This window comes from Arvicola amphibius, chromosome 2, assembly GCF_903992535.2.
Source record: "Arvicola amphibius chromosome 2, mArvAmp1.2, whole genome shotgun sequence".
NCBI lineage: Eukaryota > Metazoa > Chordata > Mammalia > Rodentia > Cricetidae > Arvicola > Arvicola amphibius.
Genome location: NC_052048.2, coordinates 47,378,058 through 47,399,211, shown reverse-complemented (window position 1 = coordinate 47,399,211; position 21,154 = coordinate 47,378,058). Strand labels below are relative to the sequence as shown.

At 45.1% G+C, this 21,154-nt stretch overlaps 1 protein-coding gene across 1 annotated transcript in view; it reads right to left on the bottom strand.

Annotated features, from left to right (window-relative positions):
- Positions 1-5,218: 5,218 nt before the first annotated feature.
- The window catches only part of Shq1 (SHQ1, H/ACA ribonucleoprotein assembly factor), a 104,330-nt gene continuing 88,394 nt past the window's right edge, over positions 5,219-21,154 (bottom strand). The window contains exon 11 of the mRNA XM_038319470.1: positions 5,219-6,635. Coding sequence (XP_038175398.1) covers positions 6,113-6,635 — 523 coding nt within the window. The 3' untranslated portion in view covers positions 5,219-6,112. The remainder of the gene's footprint in view (positions 6,636-21,154) is intronic.

Sequence of the window (21,154 nt, the reverse complement as noted above, 5' to 3'; positions counted from 1 at the left end):
AGAGAATGCTGTGAAGTCAGGGTCCGGGAGACCATGGCAGAAAGAGGCAGAACATAGGTGCTGATTGGGCCAGAACATGAGGGCTCCTGACCCAGCTGGTCGGGGAAGACACATACTTGATCTTCCTGATTAGAGCGTTGGCAGCAACATACACTGAGCACAGAACCAAGGCTTATGGAACAGAGATGAACAGATGGTTCTGTCATTCGAGGTAGGGACATCTGCAGAATTAACAGTCGACCAGGGTGTGAGGCCAGTGCTCACAGAAGCCACCCAGTCTTTTGGATTTTTGCTTTGTCTCTCAACAGGTGTCATATGAAAGTATCGTATGAACAGGCAGGCACTGTGTAATTGCTGGGAAGGACCCAAAGTAGAGGTGCCTTAGGTCTCTGCGGCACTGAAGGAGCTGCAGATAGCTCTAAGCTGTGAGTCCCAGCTGAAAGCAGCAAGTACTGAGACAGAAACTGTTCTTCAGGGTCAGGGAGAGAAATTACTTTCAGCCTAGAGGAACGAGCAGCTAACATCCTGTGGGCAGTGGCATTTGAAGGAGTCTTTCAGCTGGGGTGAGCTGGAAACACAAACTTCCAGAAGTGAGAGGGGAAAGCACCTGGGAAGACAATGGAGGTGAGACACACAGCAGACATGCAACCACAGCAACCACAGGAACATGATCCGGCAGCAGGGAATGAGTTTTCAGAGGCCTTCTAGGCTAGGAGGTTCAGTACTTCAGATGCCTTCCCTGGTTGAGGGACCATAAAGATCACTCAGTGGTTCCTACTGATACTGCCCCTGAATGAGCACACCAAGAGCAGCGGACACCTGGCTTCAGAGACACCAGTGTGCTCCTGAGATCCCTTTAAAGTTTGTCTGGAGACAACAATCCAGTGCCTTTCACCCAGCACCACGCTCCTAGGGAGGCAAATCCTTTCCTCTTTCCTCTTGGCATTTGCAAAGCTCCCAGGCATCAGATTCCACAGCCCCCTTCCTCCGGCTTTATCTTTTTATGACTGGAGAGCAGTCTTCCTTATCTCAGAAACAAATGGTTTCCCCAGGAGCTGAAAGCAGCAATCATTTATGTCTGACTCCTGCTTCCCTGTTTGTTTTCCAGCCTTGAGACAGGAGTTGTGTCAATGGTAGATGGCTGTGCCCCAGTCACTTGAGGGACATGAATCAATTTCCCAGCTGCATTTATCACTCGCTGCTTTAAATCAAGTCTAATCAATGCTTCCTTCGCTTGCTAGGGGCTGAAAAACTATAGACCACGCTCAGAAGCCAGGCTCAACGGTTCCGATCCTAAGTTTCCACCTGGGGTTAGGCGTTAAACCCCAACCAAACGCTCAGAGCTGAGCTTGTGAAACTTGACTCTACCTGATATGCAGTGACATGATATATTTTTCAATTAATTTTGGAAAATACTATGTATTTTAAATTTTATCCCTATTCTTTTAGCAATATCTGTTCTTATTACATAGATTTCCAGTTATTTCTTGTAAAATACAAAGGAATCTGTTTTAAAATAATTTAATAAACTTTTAAAAGTCCCTTCAGTACGCAGTAACAGAATCTGTTTCCCACAAAGAAAGTGTATTTTCCACTGGCAGGTGTGAAAACCGCCCAGCAGCTGCTACCCAACTCAGCATGTGGTAGGGAGCAGCCCTGTCTCATTGGTAAATTAATCTTGTGCTGGTGAAAGATGATACCATCCTGGTTACAGCACCAGAGCGCCATGCCCACAGCAAGACTGTGCATTACTCTTCAAGGATAATGGGACAGACAGAACACAGGAAAGCCAGGGATGATGCGAAGTCAGAGGACAAGGTATCACTGTGACTCACCGATATAATTAATGCTTCCATCAAACCTGATGAACTGTGCAGACTTTGATCACTAGCCTGTTTCCTGAATGAGGATCAGGGCTGGGTCACTTCCCAGTGCTGACTCCCCTAGCAACCTGTTGTTAGGTAGCTACATGGAGCTTGGGGAAGTCAAGCAAGAAGGATGAACCCTCATGTTGCAACGAAAACACAGACAAGTTCTGCATGCTTTTGTCAAAGACACATTACTACATGAGGGTGATTAAGATTCCATCACCTAGCGGGGAGGCAGTGGCAGGAAGACACTAAGTTCCAGGCCAGCCTAGGCTATATGGTTAAGACATTGCTGCAAACCCAAAAAACAAATCCAAGAGATTCTATTGCTTGATGACACCAGAGCCACCACAGTTTCCTGTAAGAAGATTCTATCATGTTCACACACTGAAAGACCAAATAACTCAATGCTGTACTTCTCAAAACACATTATTAGGTGACCCAGGACTATAATTTCAGTCCTCTTTTCAAGATGAAAGGAGAGGTTCGGTGCTTTGACATAACCCTCCAGGGCAAGGTTCTGGAACTCAATTCCAAGTCTCGCCAAGCTCAGCGAGTCAAACCTCACTGTGCTGTGATTAGGGAGTATTGTGGTCTCTTCTGGGTTCTTTCCTCAGCCTGTCTTCTCTCCCAGCATCCATCATTCTGAGGAAACCCCTGTGGTCACGGGAGGTCCCTAAGTTGCCTGGCAAGTTGTTTAGCATAAAACCCCCAAAGGCAGCCCCTTTGAGGGGTGTTCTTGGCTGCAGGTGTGGGGCAACAGTGTTCTTAGTCCTCTTAAACAAAGGCCAGGTGGCCTGCTTCCTGAGCTTTAAGCCCCATGGACAAAGGGAGGTTGAAGAGAATGAGACAGGGAACTCAGGAGCCTGAAGCCGTGGCACTCACACATGACATGGCTGGTACTCAGGAGAGAGTTCATAGAGCCCCTTGGCTTTAAGAATGTCAGGAGGATCATGTTCGCCTATCTTTAAGGAAAGCAGTTTTACCAAGATATTCTCACGGAAGTCAATCCTATCCAGACTCTTAGGGACAGGAACTGATGAAGGGAAGAAAATGTCTATGGCTTTAAACATTTAGACAAGAGAGGATTTGTTCAACTTGTAGTAAATAGACCCAAAGCCCTTTCGAAGCGGCCTCAGGTAACGTGCTGCTGAGGAGAACTGCATTCGCCATGGTCACAGAAATTCTGAAGCTCTCCAGGGAGCCTGGGAAAAGGCTCCAACACACCCAGACCAGGCCGTTACAGTGTTTAGGAGTTAACATGCATGTCAAACAGCAGTCACCCCAACTAACATGTTAACACAACTGGAATCCTTTCACTCTTTCTAATTCAGCCTTGGAATAAAAGTGCTGAGACCAGTGAACGAACGCGGATCAGGTTTCATTTCATTTCCACCCAAAGCAAATCAGTTTCTTCCACTTGTTCACTCGCTCACCGTGTGTCTCTAGAGCACTGAGAATACAGTAGTGGTGTCTAGGAAGTGACAAGACCTGACCCAGCCCCACTTCCCCAGCAAATGACCTGCAAGCTGGGAAATGCACACAACTGTGACCATTTCCACTCAAGATGGAGTAACAGGGAATAGCATAAGAGAAAAATGGGAGGATGCATGAAGCCATGATTTCCCACCATCTGGTGATGAAAGACAGGAAACAGACCAGATGAGCTCTAAAACCGCCTCACTGTGCAGGAGGGACAATCCAGGTAGAACCCAGAGAAGTGTGGAGCACAGGAGACAGACAGCTTTCCAACCAAGGCAGCTGCTGTCGCCTATGGGGAAGGGGGCAAAGAGCAGGACAGCACGGTGATCGAATCTGAAAGGTCTCCAGTCTTATGTTTTGAATAATTCCTCCCCCATTCCTCCCTCAAAGTGGCAGTACTTTGACATCTGTGGAGCTACTGCAGTGGGTCTGGCTGGGGAAGCAGGTCACTAGAGCTAGGTCTTTGCTTTTGGTGTTGGTCTGTTTCTTCTGCTTGCCACCACGTGCACAAGCCACCCTCAAAATTTCCCACCTTCACAGATGGAACCATTCCCACCTCATGTCTCTGCCGTCAAAAAGGATGGAAATCTTTTTGAAATTATGAGCTGAAATGAATCTTTCTTTCCTAAATTGGTTCAGCCAGGTATCTGGTCATGGCTATGCAAAAAGTAAGGGGCGGGGTGAAGAGCTAGGCAGATAGACACACAGACACCGCAAAACTACTCTCAGGAATATAAACACTGGGCTCTGCCCTACAAGGAACAAATACAGAAGCCAGACCCAAACCAGTACAAGTCACTTAGCTAAATCCCTAAAGAAAGATAAAAAACATTTGTAGGAATGCAAACCCAACAGCCGGCGAGATAAAATCCAGCTGATCAAAGACGATAAGGCATGTGAAAAAGCAGGAACACGTGATTCATGAGAACTTGTATGCAAATCTTATAAAGAACTCTCAAGCTAAAAAGTAAGAAAGTACCCTTTAAAAATGGTAAAAGATTTGGACACTTCTGGAGGACACCTCTTTTTGTAAAAAGAGGCTCAACTCAATAAACCTTTTATTTTGTTTTTGTTTCTTCGAGACAAGGGTTCTCTGTGTATACCTGGCTGTCCTGGAACTCGCTCTGAAGATCAGGCTGGCCTCAAAGTAGATCTGCCTGCCTCTGCCTCCCGAGAGCTGGGATTAAAGATGCGCTGCACCACCACAAGGCTCAGCACAGTAAATCTTAAGTCATCAGCGATCAGAATCGGCTTCGACTTCACACCTGTTGGAATGGTAAACACTAAGAGAGCTGGCAAGATGGCTCCGGGTAAGGGTGCTTGACACCAAGTCTGATGATCCAGGTTCCATCTTTGGAATCCACACGGTGGAAGGCAAAAACTGACTCCTGAAAGTTGTCCTCTGACCTCCAATTTCAAACGCACACATGTACATATGCACAGTAACATATGCACGCACACACGCACAGTAACTAAACACACACACACATGCAAGTAACTAAACACACACATACGTGCACAGTAACTAAACACACGCATGCACATATGCACAGTAACTAAACGCATGCGCACAGATACATGCACAGTAACTAAACACATGCACGCACGCATGCACAGTAACTAAACACACACACACATATACATGCACACTAACTAAATAAGCAAAAGTAAAAATGATGAAAATTCCCAGTAGCATTGAACACGGAGAAAATGGGAACACTTATCTACTACTGGTGTAAACTGATCCATCCAATCTATGAGAGAAAACAATTCCACAATCTGGTAAAATATTAAACACGTCCTTACCACACAGCCATGCCACACTGATACTTACCTAGGAAAAAGGAAACATGTATGCACACAGAGACTTGTACCCAAATGCTCACATAGCTTTATTCAGAGTCCAAACACTGGCAGCAACTCACAAGTCCAACAGCAGGTGAATGGACAAATCCATCCCAAGAAACGGTCTCCACACTGAGCAGACAACACACAAGACTCGGCATACAACAGCACACACATCAATCTCAGCAATTATGTGAGAGGAGCCTGGGCAAAGAGCATACTGCATGCTTTGCTTTATGTGCAGTGCAGGCAATGCAAGCTACTGGACTACGACACAGCAGATCAGTGGTTGCTCAGGGGATACAGGTGGGTGGCATCTGGCTGGGAGAAAGGGTGTCAAATGGTCCAAAGACAGCTGGAGCTGAGGAGGAAATTCATCACCCTGGTCGCAGTGAGCATTTCACCAGTGTGCTTACATTAGTATCTTGCCCAGTGCACACTTGAAATGTGAGTACTACCTGTCAGCTGTCCCGCTATGGCTAGAGCAGCACTTCTCAACCTATGGGTCTTGACCCTTCTGGGGGCTGAAGGGCAGGTATAATGTATATCAGGTATTTATACTGTGATTCAAAACAGTAGCAAAATTACAGTAATGAAGTAGCAACAGAAAAGTTCTATGGCTGGGGTCACCACAACATGAAGGACTACATGAAAGAGTCGCAGCAGTAGGGAGGTTGGGAATCACTGTCTAGAGCTTTTCCTGGTAGAATTACGGTCTTCATTTTAAAATATTACTTGCACCTTGGAAAGAATACTTTAGGTTTTATTTTTTAAGTTGTAAGGTATAAAAATTAAAGGTATAAATGTTAGCTCATTAAAAAAGCAATATCCTATATAGACAAGGGAAAAAGTACACAGTGGAAATGAGAAATTCCATGCCTATAAAAGAGCAGCCACTAATGAGCCAACCACCTGAGTCAATCACGAGGCACCTGCCCCCTCTCCTCTCCATCCTGCATACTGCTGTGGCTCCCAGCATCGCCACCAGGTGTGGAAACCTGAAGCATGGTCCTCAGCTCTTCTCCAACTTCCTCTATCAGAGGAGCCGGGGCAGAGGCCAGTGTCTGTCCTTGACTGACGTCACACCCCTGGCTGGCCACGTGTCTGCAGAGCTCTCTATCCTGGATGAGCAGGGCGCTGTCCGCTTCCAGAAGGGGGGCTTGCAGAGAAGTGAGCAGTGAGGCCCGAGGTCCAACAAGCTCCTCTTGCTCTGAAGCTGAGCCTTCCGTGTCAGACGATGTGGTGCTGTCTGAGTCACTGGGCTCAGGACTGGAGCCTGCAGCTGGCTGCCCGGGGCTGCACTGAGCTGTCCTTCCAGCAGCTTCTTCCTCCTGCACAAGAAGTGCGGCAGCTTCCAGTTCTTGCAGCTCCAGCCCCAGCTGGGCCTTGCTGAGCGAGACTGCTTTCAAGGCGTCCGCGAGGGCAGCCAACTTTTTGGACCTTGAAAATTACAGTAAGAAGAAAAATTAGGTGTGCTCATTAATCAGACTGGTGACAACAGGAAATAAAACATCACAAAGCTGGTGCCCTCACATGGCACCAGGGCAAACCCCAAGCAGGTCCCAGGTGTGTGTGTGAGAGGAGAAGGCGCACAGTAGTGGAGGTGGGGCGGATTTTCTATGACTTCAGAATGCAGACAGCCTTCCTCCCACCCACAGGACAGACCCTATGGGAACTAAAGGAAACCCCCAAACCTATCAAAACTAGGTCAAAGGGCTAATGCTAAGGTGGGAAAAATATGTCCAACTTACATCACAGACGAGGGCCTAATCCAGAGGTTTTGGAAATCGTAATTCTAAGACGGAACAATCCAACAGAAAATGGGACAAATGACACAAGCATGAGGGAGCCTTAGTGTTGCTCACTGTTAAATCGACGAGGAAAGCAATACTAATTAAAAATGTTCAAACTTCGGGGCTGGTGAGATGGCTCAGTGAGCAACACCCATCGCCAAGCCAGATGACCTGAGTACCATCCTCCAGATACACAGGGTATAAGAAGTGACTCCTGCAGGATGCCCTGTGCTACACGGGCTCACACAACAAACAAACACACGTAGCTTCGTTTCAGAAGAGCAGAAGTGAACAGAGAGCACTTCCCGTGGAGGAGAAGCTGCATGTTCCCGAGCCCCTCCCTCAGAACTGTCAGCGTGCCCAGGAGCTTCCACACTGACAGACACAGCGGAGCAGATCCCGAGGATGGGCAGAGTGAGGAGAAGGGGACGAGGGCGGCAGCATCGCTGACAGAAGGAAAGTCCCACGCTTCAGTGGGCATCTCCAGAGAGCTAGGCAAGGGGAAAGGCCTGCCAAGGTAAAGAGGACTCAAGACAAGCCAGTGGAGTAAGCTAATGACTCGGCAAAGGGTCAGTCTGCAGCTGGACTTTCGCCACTACACGGTACACACAAAGCACAGCTGGGAACGCGTCAAGTAATCCAAATGGCACCTGTCCCTATGATCACCTATGGGAATCTTTATTTTTCCAGTAAAAGTATCTTACTTTAAAATTATGTTCATTTGATCCATCACTAAGATGGCTTTTCTTTCTTTCTTTCTTTCTTTCTTTCTTTCTTTCTTTCTTTCTTTCTTTCTTTCTTTCTTTCTTTCCTCCCTCCCTCCCTCCCTCCCTCCCTCCCTCCCTCCCTCCCTCCCTCCCTTGCTTTCTTAAAGGGGAAGAATTTCCTGGGGATTAAACTCACGGACTTATACATGCTAGATAAACTCTACCAATGAGCTACAACTGCGATCCTTGTTTCTTGAAAAACGGTCCTGTTATACAACTCAAGGTGGCCTCACACTTACTTAGCCTCAAGCTTACTATCCTCCTGTCTCTAGCTCCTGAGTGGTGGGTTAGAAGTGTACCCTACCATGCTCAGCTTTTAGCTCCTATAGTCCCACGTTCACTAGCTCAGGCTGGCTAGTATCCTGCTAGCACTGAATTCTGATAGACACTCAAGTCTATACAAGTGTCATTCTGGATTCCACCCCCCCTCCCCAATGCAGAGATAAAAAGTAATTATAATTTCAAAATAGCATGGGCTATTTTGATATAAGAGTTGGAGGAATGAAAATGGGGCTCACTATTCAATTGTTTCACACAGATAAAAGAAAAAAATGGGGACATTATTTGTGGAGAAAAACCAAGTCACGTCAGAGCAGGGTTCTTTCAAGCACAGGCAAAATTAATATTGGTTTTACTTTGCCGTTCCTTGTAAATTCTAGAATCTATCTCTGTAATGGTGCCACCATTTCAAAATTCAGGCCGTCTAAGGGAGTTGGTGACTCTTTTTGTCACATTCAAAGCAGAACTGGCTAGTCCACGTCAAAAAAGCTTTGTCAATGACATTAAATAGCCAGCTTCTTACAAGTGCCAGCCATTCTGCTATTCTTAGTGAACACATACTAGGTCTTGGTGCAGTTACATGTCTTTTATGTGTAAATGAGGAGAACGGCACATGCTCAGAAGACGTTTGTTAGTGAAGAGAATCAGTACTTAAGAGACTTGCCAAGGCGATCATACAGTCACACTCTAAACTAGATTTCTTAGAAGTTGGTACAAATGTAATCCTATCACATAACTGTTAAAATACTTTATTCTTTGTACAGTTGTGACACAGCATCCCATTTGGAGGATTTTTTAAAAAAAAATTATAGATTGTTGACAAGTTCTAGCAAATTAACTAGAGGGAAAGTGTAAAAGTAGCCGCTATAAGCACACACCTCTGACACAGCCAAACTGATATCACTCCTCTAATGACTTTGTATTTGGTGACTGCGTTTTTTGGGGTGGCGGTGTTGAAAAGAACCCACAGCCCATTAAATAGCCAAAGTTCAAAAAGAGTCCACAATACCACAGGGGGCGAGATCATATAAAGAAAGCATACATCCCGTTTCTCGTTGTAGAGCTGGGTCTTGAGTGATCAATCAACTTTTCCCCACTTCCTGCAATGGCAGGTCTACTGTAAATCTCATAGCAAACAACTAGGTTTCATTTCCTCTACCCAAACCTAGGTCTGCCAGGCAGGATGCTCTGAGATTGGACTTCAGTGAGGCAATTTGAGATCGCTCATACTGGATGACAGTCTACTGGCTAATTCTGTTAGCACACCTCACCTTTTATAGGATTCTGTCCCTCAGTCCCCATACAACAACTTAGGTTCAATCTGGAGCTAAGCAACAACGCTTTTTCAAGGGTACTAATTCTGCCATGTCAGATTCTGGCCTACTGTAAATTTAGAAACATTTCTAAACTCCAGGGCCCTCTGCTTCAAATACACATTCACACACACACTTTAATTTTAAAAATTGCATTTATTTACTTAGTGTTTGGTTTGTACAGAGTAACTTCCTGTTCAGTGTCCCACTAGATTTAAGGCACTCTGGGGCATGATGATGAGAAACATCTAGTCCGTGGACTAGTAGTCCCCTGAACTCCCCACTCTGGAGCTGCCCAGAACCCACAGGCTAGTGGTTCTTTCTTAATTCTGGAGGCTGTGGGTGCAGAGTGAGGGTGGCCCCACTGCTATCCTTAGCTTCTGGCGTGGCTGGAGGTGCTGGGACTCTGAGGCTTGTAGATGAGCCATTCCAAGCTCAGTCCCTTCCATCCCTGCTGTTCTTTGTTAACTGCTCCCATATAGAAACTTTAAGGCTGAGGGACTTCCTGTTAACAGACAGACTCACTGAGAGTTCAGTCCTATAGAATGGTCCTCTCTCATCCTACACTTATAGTTGAAGCCGGGGTGAGGGCTCCTTTGCTGCATGCGTCAATGCCCCCGTGACTTCCATGGCTCTTCCCTGTTACTTACTCTTTTTCAAATGCTTACCAGCTAGTTGTTGTGGCAGTAATCCAAATTATTTAATGTGTGAGAAAGAAAGTAAGAAAATGTAAGGTGTGGCCGAGGAGACGGCTCAGTGGGTAAAGCACTCGCTGCATAAACACAAGCCCCTGAATCTGGCTTCCTAGCACCCATGTAAAAAGCTGGGTGTGTCGGTAAGCACCTTTGATCCCACAGAAGGAGGCAGAAACAGTCAAAGCCTGGGGCTCTGCTGGTCAGCGCGTTTAGAGAAAACAGAGAGCCCCAGGTTCAGTGAGAGACCCTTCCTCAAGAAGGAAAGCAGAGAACAGTGAGGACTCCTGGACTCTGCCTCTGGCCCACACACCCATGCCAGGTGGGCACATACGAGTACACACATTTCGGTGTCTTAGCAAGGTGTTAACTTGGCTGACGTCATGAGTTAGGAAAACAATCATGAGAACTGAGTGAGCCGCATCTTGTTATACTTAAACTTTTTTTCCCCCTAAGATCTATCTATGAGTGTTTTGCCTGTCTGTATGTCTATGCACCGCATGAATATCTGGTATTCACAGAGGCCAGAAAAGGATGTCAGAAAAGGGAGTTTAAATGGTTGTGAGGCATCATGTGGGTGCTGGGAACTGAATCCAGGTTTTCTGCAAGAGCAACTGTCTCTTAGCTGCTGAGCCATCTTTCTAGCCCCCACACAGCATCTCACTGGCCTGGAACTTACCAGGCAGTGTAGACTGGTTAGCTAACAAGTCCTGGAAGCCGTTCCTTCCCACCTCTGCTTCCTCAGTACAGAGATTATGAGCACATGCCACGGACTCAGTTTTGTTTAAAAGGGTCCTGGGGACCTACTCAGGTCCTCGTGCTCATGAGACAAGCATTTTACAGGACTATCTCTCTGGCCCAGACAGCCCCCAAGGGTATCAGAGATAAACTATTCCACAAAGCACCTCCCAATCAAAGGTCGCTCTATCAATGCCCAGGTCTTTATGCCACTGCTGTAAGAAGTAGGAGAAGATGAAAGCTGTCTAGTAGACTCAGCTGCCAGACTGCCATTTCCATCCAGCACATCTATGTGTGTTCCATGCAAGAGCCTGGTCTATCACACTTGTCTCTGTGAAACAGTACTTGCTCTAGACATTCAAGTTAGAGGTTTTTTCCAAATAAATTCTGAAATTTAAGGGATTACTTTGTTTAACAATATCTACCAGTATCAATATCTATATACCTAGGTAGACATATAGGCTCACATATGTATTTTTATGTAGTCTAATAAAGCACTTAATCAGATTGTTTTAAAATATTTTTTTAATTTTTATTTTATGTGTATGAGTCTCTTGCCACTTGTGATCCTGATGTCCACAGAGGCCAGAAGCTCTTAGCTACTGAGTCACCTCTCCAGCCCCTGTTTTCTTGTACGCTGTGCGACGTCCCTTAGGAGTTACACCAGCAGAGGATGTCACTGATTTTGCTCACACCAGCCAAGCACTATAATCACTGATGCCTGTATCTCTTCTGAACCACTACTTCCTCATGAAAAAGCTTCTACAGTAAGTCCCTACGTTAGGCTAAAGGTTGTCTATAACGTACGTGAAAACAGACCTAGTTGATTTTCTGGATAGAAACTGAACACAAAAGATAACAGGGAAACCATTATCTCATCACTTGGAGTAAAGAGTTCCGCACATACACGTGCAAAGTATTGGCAGCGGTCTGTGAGGGGCTCAAAGCTGACTCTTTGAGAACTGATGCTATTGTTAAATGTGCACAGTCCTAGGCCCTGTCAACAGAACATGTAAATTGTCTAAAACAGTTCTGAGGCTGGGAGCTGTCCCATACCTTATTACAGTGATCATGAGACTGTCAAAGATTAAGATCCCACTAGTTGGCTGAACACTTCATCAAAACTCCAAGTTCACCTGCTCTTCAAGACTAAAAGGACTCTTTTCTTTTTTCTTTCTGGTTTTTCGAGACAGGGTTCCTCTGTGTTGCTTTGGAGCCCATCCTGAAACTTGCTCTGTAGACCAGGTTGGCCTCGAACTCAGAAAGATCTGCCTGACTCTGTCCCTCGAGTGCTGGGATTAAAGGCGTGTACCAGCACTGCCCAGTGAGAAAGGACTCTTGTATTATTAGAACTGGAGAGTTGCCAACACATTGCCGTCAGATCCAAATTGGTATCTATGCAATCACTGACTGCTACAAATAAGAATGAGAGCATGGCTGATATATCATCTCACTACGCCAGGGATGCAAAGTACAACTTAAAACCTCACAGTTGAGATGCTTGCAGAAGGTAGTGCATGCTCCTTAGGAACTGGATGCTAAAGCTCATCATGGTTTGACTCAAATGATGGTGCTGAGACGCCTGCTGCTCAGGAGGGGCACAAGTGCTATTCCCTTCTTATGTCTTGTCTGAAAGTCCAGGTGGGTCTTCCCTTGGCGCCATCTCACGTTACAGAGAAAGCCAGGCCCACATGGAGCAGTTTCCAAAAAAGTAGGGAATGTGATCGGTTGGCAGGGAGCACAGAGCCTGGCTTTGATCACAGCTGCAGGCCCCACCTGCTTCAAAAGGCAGCAACCACACAGCTCTCCCACTCCCTTGCTCAAAACCACAAGAAATCAGCTGTGATAAGCTGACAGGGAAAACATTACACAGACTGCTGACCCTGCTGCAGGCAGGGAAGAGCTGCTTCTGCTTGGCTTTGATTTTCCTAAGCCTGAGCCTGAGGGAGAGACAATAGGACTTTCTTCTTGTCTAGTGCTCCCGATGGCAAGGTACATTCAGATGGAGCCTGGAGGAATACCAAGTGCAGAAGAAAGGGAAATAAATAAATAAACAAAACAAGAACACAGGCTAAATGCAGAGGCAAGCTGTCGTCAGCAGCCAGGAAGAAAGATCATAGCACTACTCAAAGGCAACTGGGTTTTACAGGCTTTTGCTAAAACACACAGGGCTGGAAGCCCTGGCAGTGATCTTTGTCATGTTGCTGTCCTGCTGTGTGAGGCAACTACGTATTATAAACCTTGTTTGTGCTGTTTTTTTTTTTTTTTTTTGTTCCTATTGTTTAATGTTCATTCAAAGAATCAAACAGAGCAACAGAGCCTCTCCATGCTTGGCCAGGGAGCTGGACACTGAGCAATCACAAGCAGCAGTTTTTCCTTCGGCACACATACATACAGGTTGCACTGTGTGTGCAGAGCCTCTTTGAGGCTAATGGCCAGCCACACTGCGCCTTTACAACACAGCTCAAAATGAACCATCAGGCTAGCTGGTGCAACCTTGGTCTGGTTCCTCTAAACCCTTTAGAGTCCTGCTGTGGCTTCCAAAGCCCATTCCACTCTAATGTGGTCACTGCTGTCAACCAGGTGCCACAGGACCAAGTGCCCTGGATTTGCTAGGCCCTGGCAATGCACAAGTGCCAGAAGCTTGCCCAGCCTCAGGAAACTGTATCCAGTATCAGAGCTCCCACCCTCCAGGCCAAGGCTACAGACTGTGGCTCACAGAAACCAGACAGATGGAGTCTCATGGGCAGGTGGGGTCTGGACAGAATGGAAAGCACTTGTACCTCATAATAGAGACAGCTGGCTCCAGCTCCAGCCAACTGTTACCACGTGAGGATGGGCCAGCAACTGCCAGAACTCCATGATTCAAGAGCAGCTATAAACCCAGACTTTTACATAAACTCTTCCAATTTTTAAGTGTTAAAATCAATTTAAAGTTTCTAGAAACATAGGGAGAGAAACCAAATGTGACCCAAGGCAACTAGCCTGCAACCTTTACAATTACTTAGCTTCATCTTCTCAATTCCCTGCCATTTTCTGGATGCCACAGCATGATTGCCCTAACTTTCATGATATGCTACACGTGCTGTCCCTGCCTAGCTCATCTCCCCTTTCCTTGCTGTGCAAGGTCACACCCAACTATCTTCAGTTCTCTCTTCAAGATCCCCCCTCCACTAAGCCCAGTGTGCCAGGCTGAGTGCCTGTCCCTGTTGTAGGCAGTGAGTTGGGGTCACCCACAAGTTCTCTAGCTCTGCCTTCTGTATATCTTGTCTCCCCAACTAGAACACATGTTCTGTAACAGACACTGCTTCAGATACTCTACCAACAGAATGCAGAGACTGTCTGGGGTTCTGTGCTCTGGAACACTCCAGAGGGACTGGCTGACTACAGCTAGACAGTAAAGACCTCAGGCCTTGACATCAAATAGGCCTGGGTTGCTTGATCTCTCTGAGCCTCAATTTCTATACTTGTAACCTAGGGCTATAATAAAATGGGACATAACCCAAATGCTTATGCAGCCCATGAGAGGAAGAAAGGATATATACAAAGCCCGGAGCCCAATGCCTGGCATGCAGTAAGCACTTGATAAATGCTAGTTGTTACCATTACGGACTGCTCCCACTGCTAAGCCAGCATGGCAGCAGTACAGCTTGGTTGTTAGCATGCATCCACGGTATGCCTAACTCCCTATTTTAGAGATGGCTGAAGAGCGGAGTTCAAGTGGCTGGTCTATGGAGACGGCAGAGGTCTGAGGACTGACAAGCTGGCTCAGAGCTCACACTGTCCATGATGTTCATGGTCTTGCTACCATATTCACAGTGGCAGGGGTAACTTTGTGACCTCTGTTTTCCCAAACTAAGAGCTGGACTGGCTTTGCTGATCATGGCTTATACATCAAGAGCCTAAGGGCTACTCTAGACCTGACTAGCTTAGAAGTCTCAGGACGGAGGAGTCTGCTTCTCTGTCAGCCTGACTTGGGCTCTTGGTTTGTTGGATAAACTAAGAATGATAAGTAAAGGGAAACATACTTAGAAACTACCACAATGTTACAGCTATCACGTGGACCCAAAACTGTACTCACTTAAAAGTGGTTTCTAGACATAAAGCAAGAAAAGCCAACCTACAGTTCACAATCCCAGACAACCTAGACAACAAAGAAGACCCTAAGAGAGACATACATGGATCTACACAGGAAGGAGGAAAAGACAAGATCTCCTGAGTAAATTGGGAGCATGGGGGTCACGGGAGAGGGTAGAAGGGGAGGGGGTGGAAGGGAGGGGATAGGAGAAAAATGTAGAGCTCAGTTTAAAAAAAAAACTGTGACAGATATTAACTGACAAAGATGTCTCTCTGATCACACAAAACAACTACAAAGGAACCACAGGGCTGTATGTATCCCCATTATCCGAGAAGACAGCAAAGAGGTGTGTCTTGTTTGGCTTTCAGAGAAGCAAAGAAAAGATGAGACCATAGTCCAGAAGTGGTGATCCCCAGGAGTTGCTGGAAGTCACAAAGGTGAGGCCACCTATTGGGCTAGCCTAAACCCAGGAACGCTGCATATGACAATCATCTATGGTCTCTTGATGGGGAAGAACGGAGCATGGACTCTGACCATAAAGCTGACTAGGCTCACGTGCGACTTGACAGAGACTGAACTTAGCTTAGCAGAAGGCAGTCTATTCCGATTTCAGTTTTCCTTTTTCCATATTCCACCGACATCTTGGGTAAAACACAATGTTAATTCTAACTCCTTCATAAAAAACTCAATTCTTCAGTCTTCCAATGCCTGTACTTACGCCTAGCATACAGCAATGCTCTACAAAAGATTACTAGTAGATTTGCAAAGTCACATTTATAATGGGACCTACCTGGACAACAGAGTCTACTTCCAAAAAGACTAAATGGAATGGCATGCTAACCCAGATCCAACAAGGGAAACTTAACAGGGACAGAATGCTGGTGTACAAAAGAGTTCCACAATAGCCCAAAATGGAGTATAACAAAAGTTTATTTATATGGGGATAAACTTACAGAAAAAGTAGTGATCCGCAGTCCTCTGCGTGCGCTGGGTACTAGAACCAAATCCAGCAGGCAAGAGGCCTGCACACGCTTTTTGTCTGCATTTATAGTACATGAGACCACACCCAAAGTGCGCCGGTATAAAGGCTATTGCTAAAGGAGTTACGACAGCAACAGAGGCAAAGCCCCCAACAGCTGGACCAGCAGAGGAATTGTGTTTAAGAGCAGCATTTCACCCAGACAGGAGGATTTTAGGAGTCTGGCTAAACTGCAAAGTAAAAACAAACAGAATGTTAAGGTTTCCAACATAAACAGATGAACTCCTGGTCTCTGCTGATAAAGTGATGCTCACCACAAAATGAGAGCAACCGCTCCTCTAGAGAGAGGCCAAGCCTGGAATTCATATTCACTCTGGCCAAGCCTGAAATGTCTCTGGAGAATACTTTTAAGAAGCCTGACTGAAAAGGGCCACAGGGTACTGACAAAGTAGAGCTTGCTAGAGTCAGGTCAGGGTGGGCAAAAGGTTGGAAATGTGGGGCCTGGAAGAGTGATCTAATGGCAGAGGAAAATGGTTTCTATAAGGTGTGAGACTGGCTGCATCACAAAGGACCATCACTAGGGAAAGTAGTGCCAGCATTAGCTTCAAGTCTTACAGCAGGGAGATGATTTTGCTGGGTTGTCAGAGAAAGTTAAGACAAAATGGGACCTTTCTGGTAGAAGGAATAGAAGGTGCAAAGGCGATGGATAGCAAAAGCTGTGGCCAATTTGTGGGATGCTGACTATATCTCCACAGTAGGAAAGAGGGTGTCTACCAGAACCAAGGAACAAAGCTTAGAGTCTAAGCTTTGATATTGCAACATGATGTCATCATTTACAAAGTTCATGAAATCAAGATACATAAACGAAATTTTTAAAAGTACCTTCTGAGTTTTGTGTTGAGACATGTTTATAGACATCCTGGACCACATGCTACTGTAGACAGTGGGATCGACACTCTGGCTTAGATAATGAGGCAGTGGACATGGAAGAGCAACGCACTTAAGCTTTTATACTATGGAGAAGAGGAATTACAGGTACCCCCCTCCAAAAAAAAAAAAAAAATCCCAAGACAATTATGGTCAAAATGTCATTTCAAATGGCCAGGTTGGCATTATTATGGGAAAGACATAGGGGACAAACCATGGCAGGAAGGAAAACAGAGAGGGCACTTCCACAGGAAGCAAGACATACAGACCTGTGTTAAGGGAGACATATGGGGACCTAAAGAAGGGATTTACATGAAAGAGAGGAGAGGAAGAATTCAAAGGACTTAGTGATTGATTCAATATGGAGCTGGGAATCAAAGACAGGAACACAAGACTGAGAGGAGCCAAACACCATAACATATGTAATGAGGACCAAAGCCCAGAACATCTAAAGAGTCCCAGGTTATTAATGGACTTGTTTGAAGTATAATTTTCACATACACAAAAAGTAAGATTTTGAAACGATATTTGAATTTACTAAAAATCAGTTGTCTAAAGTTTACTGAAACAATGTTTACAAAAAATAAATCCATTAAGAACAAAAAGAAAACAAATCAGGTAAACAGTAATTAAAAGAGCTGGAATGGGACACGACACACGTTTGTAATCCCAGCAGCAGGGAGGCTATGGCAGGAGAAGCATCACAAGTTCAAAGCCAGCTTGGGCTACATAGCAAGTCTCAGCCTCACATATAAGAAGAAAAAGAGAGCTGAGTCAGCCATACTACTAGCAGATGAAACAAACATTAAGACAAAGGCTATTAGTGATAGATCACCACATAATGAACATTTAGCTCAGAGAGATGTAACAATCATAAACTATTATCACCAATAACACGTCTCTCTCCATAAGGTATGAGCTGACAAGGCTGCCAACACAGTAGTGGACTTCACATACCTCTTCCAACCCCACAGGTAAAACAGCCAAATCAGTAAAGATAAAAGAAACCAAATCATCCAACCGACAAGCTGCTCATTTGTGTGTTAGACATACAGAGCACAGCAGCTAGCAAACAGAAAATAGACACTGTTTTGAATAAAGCTGAAAATTCACAAAAACTGACTGTATGCTAGATATAAAATTAACCTCAACCAATTTCCAAAAAATAACACAATTCTTTGACAGGAACAGAACTGTTCAAAGTCAACAGCCAACAAGGCATTCTAAAAATCAGTATGTCTGGAAAGGGAAACCCACACAAAGTAAAACCAGAAAATATTTAGAATTGAATAATGATGAGAATTCAGTGACTATAAAGCAGACAGCTGGAAGGAAACATACAGTCTTCAATATACAGGGCTCCCTAGTAATGGCTTAGTAAGTGTTGGTATTACAAGCCAAGGAGGAACATAAAGCAGAATAAACCCTCAGGATGACACAGATAAAAGCCGAAAGCAATTACACAGAAGACAAACAAAAACAGACAGATTAGCAGAAAAAGCACTGATAAACAACACAATACACCCCCCTTCTCGAAGCTTATCTTATAAACAAGAACAAAATGAGAGCAAGTACAGGTATTTCAGACATGCAGGGAAGACATATATAAAGGGGAAAACAACTTTATGCCAGAAAACTTGAAAATCAGGGGAAACAGACAAATTTCTAGAGATATAGAATCTATCAAAACTGAATTCAAGATGATAATGTGACTTCTGAGTAAGACGGAAGAGCAGAAACTGCCTCTCTGAGGGCAAAAAGTCACAAATGAGAAGAAACTAATTATGAAGACAGAAACAGAAGAAAGGCTCAGGACGCCAGGGAGGAAGTGAAAGGATGCTGGGAAAGGGCAGAACAGACGGGCAAGGCAGACAGGCGAGCCCAGTGGAACCCTGGGAGTAGCCAGCCGCCTGAAAACTCAGAAGCTGCTTCCAGAGGTAAGACACGAGAGCTGGACAATCCTGGCCTCAAGATGATGCCACAGCTCCCCCAAGTCTCAAGTCCAGTTGCAAGATGTCCTAGTTAGGGTTTCTATTGCCGTGATGAAACACCACAAAGTCAAGTTGGGAGGAAAGGGTTTATTTGGCTTTCACTTCCACATGGCAATCCATCACGGAAGAAAAGTCGGGTCAGGCACTCACAACAGTGCAGAAATCTGGAGGCAGGAGCTGATGCAGAGGCCATGAAGGAATGCTGCTTACTAATTTGCTTCTCATGGTTTGTTTGTTTATATAGATCTCTCATTCACTAAGAAAATGCCCTATCTGGATCTTATGGAGGTATTGTCTCAACTGAGATGCCCTGTTTTCAGATAACTAGCTTGTGTCAAGTTGACATACAACCAGGCTTCCCAGTGCTGACTGTCTATCTTGATGGACAAGCTGTCAGAGGCTTGGTGGACACTGGTGCGGATGCCACCGTATTAACAGAAATGGAGGCACTCTGTTTCCCCACATTGAAAATTTAGACCTGGAGTAGGAGGTCAATAAGATTCAAAACTGATCGCCCATCCAGTCCACTGGAGAGACCTTGATGGCAAAAAGGGAGCCATTCTCCCTATTGTTTCTACGGTACCAAGAAACCCCTGGGGCAGAGACATCCTTCAGGATATGGGTGCTGTCCTAACTACTGATGAGAGAGTTTTCTTTGATAACCTTCAGGCCCATGAAAAGACAGGTTTGGCAAATCACAGTCCTACATGTAAGTCGCAACCCCAATTCTAAGGGTTACTGTCCCTCAGAAATCCACCACAATTGAGCCTCCTAGCCTCATTCCACTGACAAGGCTCTCAAAAGAGGGCTTTAGGTGGAACAGTGGCCTACAATTTAACCGAAGTTGTCAATCCTAAAGAAACTGGTTGTATAACAGCTAAAGACCTGGGTTGTATAGAACCAACTACAAGTAAACATAATACATCCCCCCATATCTGTTATTCCAAAGAGACCAGGACACTACCGCCTCCTGCAGGATCTCCATGCAGTTAATGATCACATGGAAAAAAATGGGGTTCATGCAACCAGGCCTCCCACACCCTAGTGCTATTCCCTCATCTTATTATATTTTAGTTTTAGATACGAAGGATTGCTTTTTTCAAATTCCCCTAGCACCACAGGATAGAGACTGCTTTGCCTTTACAGTATGGGAGCCTAATATGAATAAGCAAGCCAAAAGATATCAATGGACTGTATTATCCCAGGGAATGAAAAATAACCCCACAAAATGTCAGTTATATGTTTCTCAGGCCTTGGTGAATATTCCTAAGGACATCCTCTTAATTCATTACATGGATGATCTCCTTCTGGAACATCTGCAAAGGACTGTTGAAAAAGTGTTAAAATACCTCGCATCATTACATCTGATGTGGTGCCAGATAAGGTTCAAATGGTACCTCCCCCCCCTTTGACTTTTTAGGATTTTCCATTGCTAAGCAGGTTTGCTCCCTTTCCTTTAAATTGGAAATGAAGGAATTGTACTCATTCTCAGAATTACAACAATTATGTGGCCCATTCTGCACATTCCCAATCAAGAGAAGAGATACCTTTTCATTGTTGGAGGACCCCACCTGCCCATCCATCAAAGTTAGGTTTACTCATGAGGCTAGAGATCTACTACAGAAGGTTGTGGCCATTCTAGCTACCTCCAGCCTGTAGTGCCATGACCCTCAGAAGCCCTTGTTGGCAATGATCCTCTGGACACCCAGGGGTTTCTAGGAGTGTTATGGCAATTTGAGCCCCTATTATGGATACATAAAGCAAATTCTGATCTGTGCAAAATCACCTCTAAGTCTGATCAGTCCTTCCAACTTGACCTTAAGGTATGGATGCTGGCATGAAGCACATATGGACAAGAGCCAAATAAACTTGTCTTTCCCTTTTCTTTAAAGACTACCCAGTCCCTCTGGGCAGGCTCTATCTCACTCCAGGAAATGGTTGCAGGATTCATAGGAACTACTGACATCACTTACCAAAAAACCAAGATCTTAGCGGGACTCCTTACACTCCCAATAAAGATACAGTTCTATGCAGAACCTTCCTCCACTCCCATCCCTCATGTCACCCTGGCCTTCTCACATTCCAATAAAAACTCAAAGAGCTGAGTCCTGCTACCTGTCACATATTAGATCTCACTACCAAAACACCTATATCTCTTCAATTCTCAGAAAAGTTGTAGTTCCAATTCAATTAAAAAAAAATCAAAGCTGGCTTTGGAGTTGGAGTGTTGTTCTCTCCTCCTCTAGACCCAAGCATGTTACTAAAAGAAAAATTCAGAGTTTCTGTCTCATATCAGAAGAGCCACTTAGTATGGACAGAAAAAAAAAATCCCCCAAACTCTAGGGACTATTATTGTCAAATCTCTGTTATCGCCCAGAATTCTATTTCTCTTTTTTTGACTC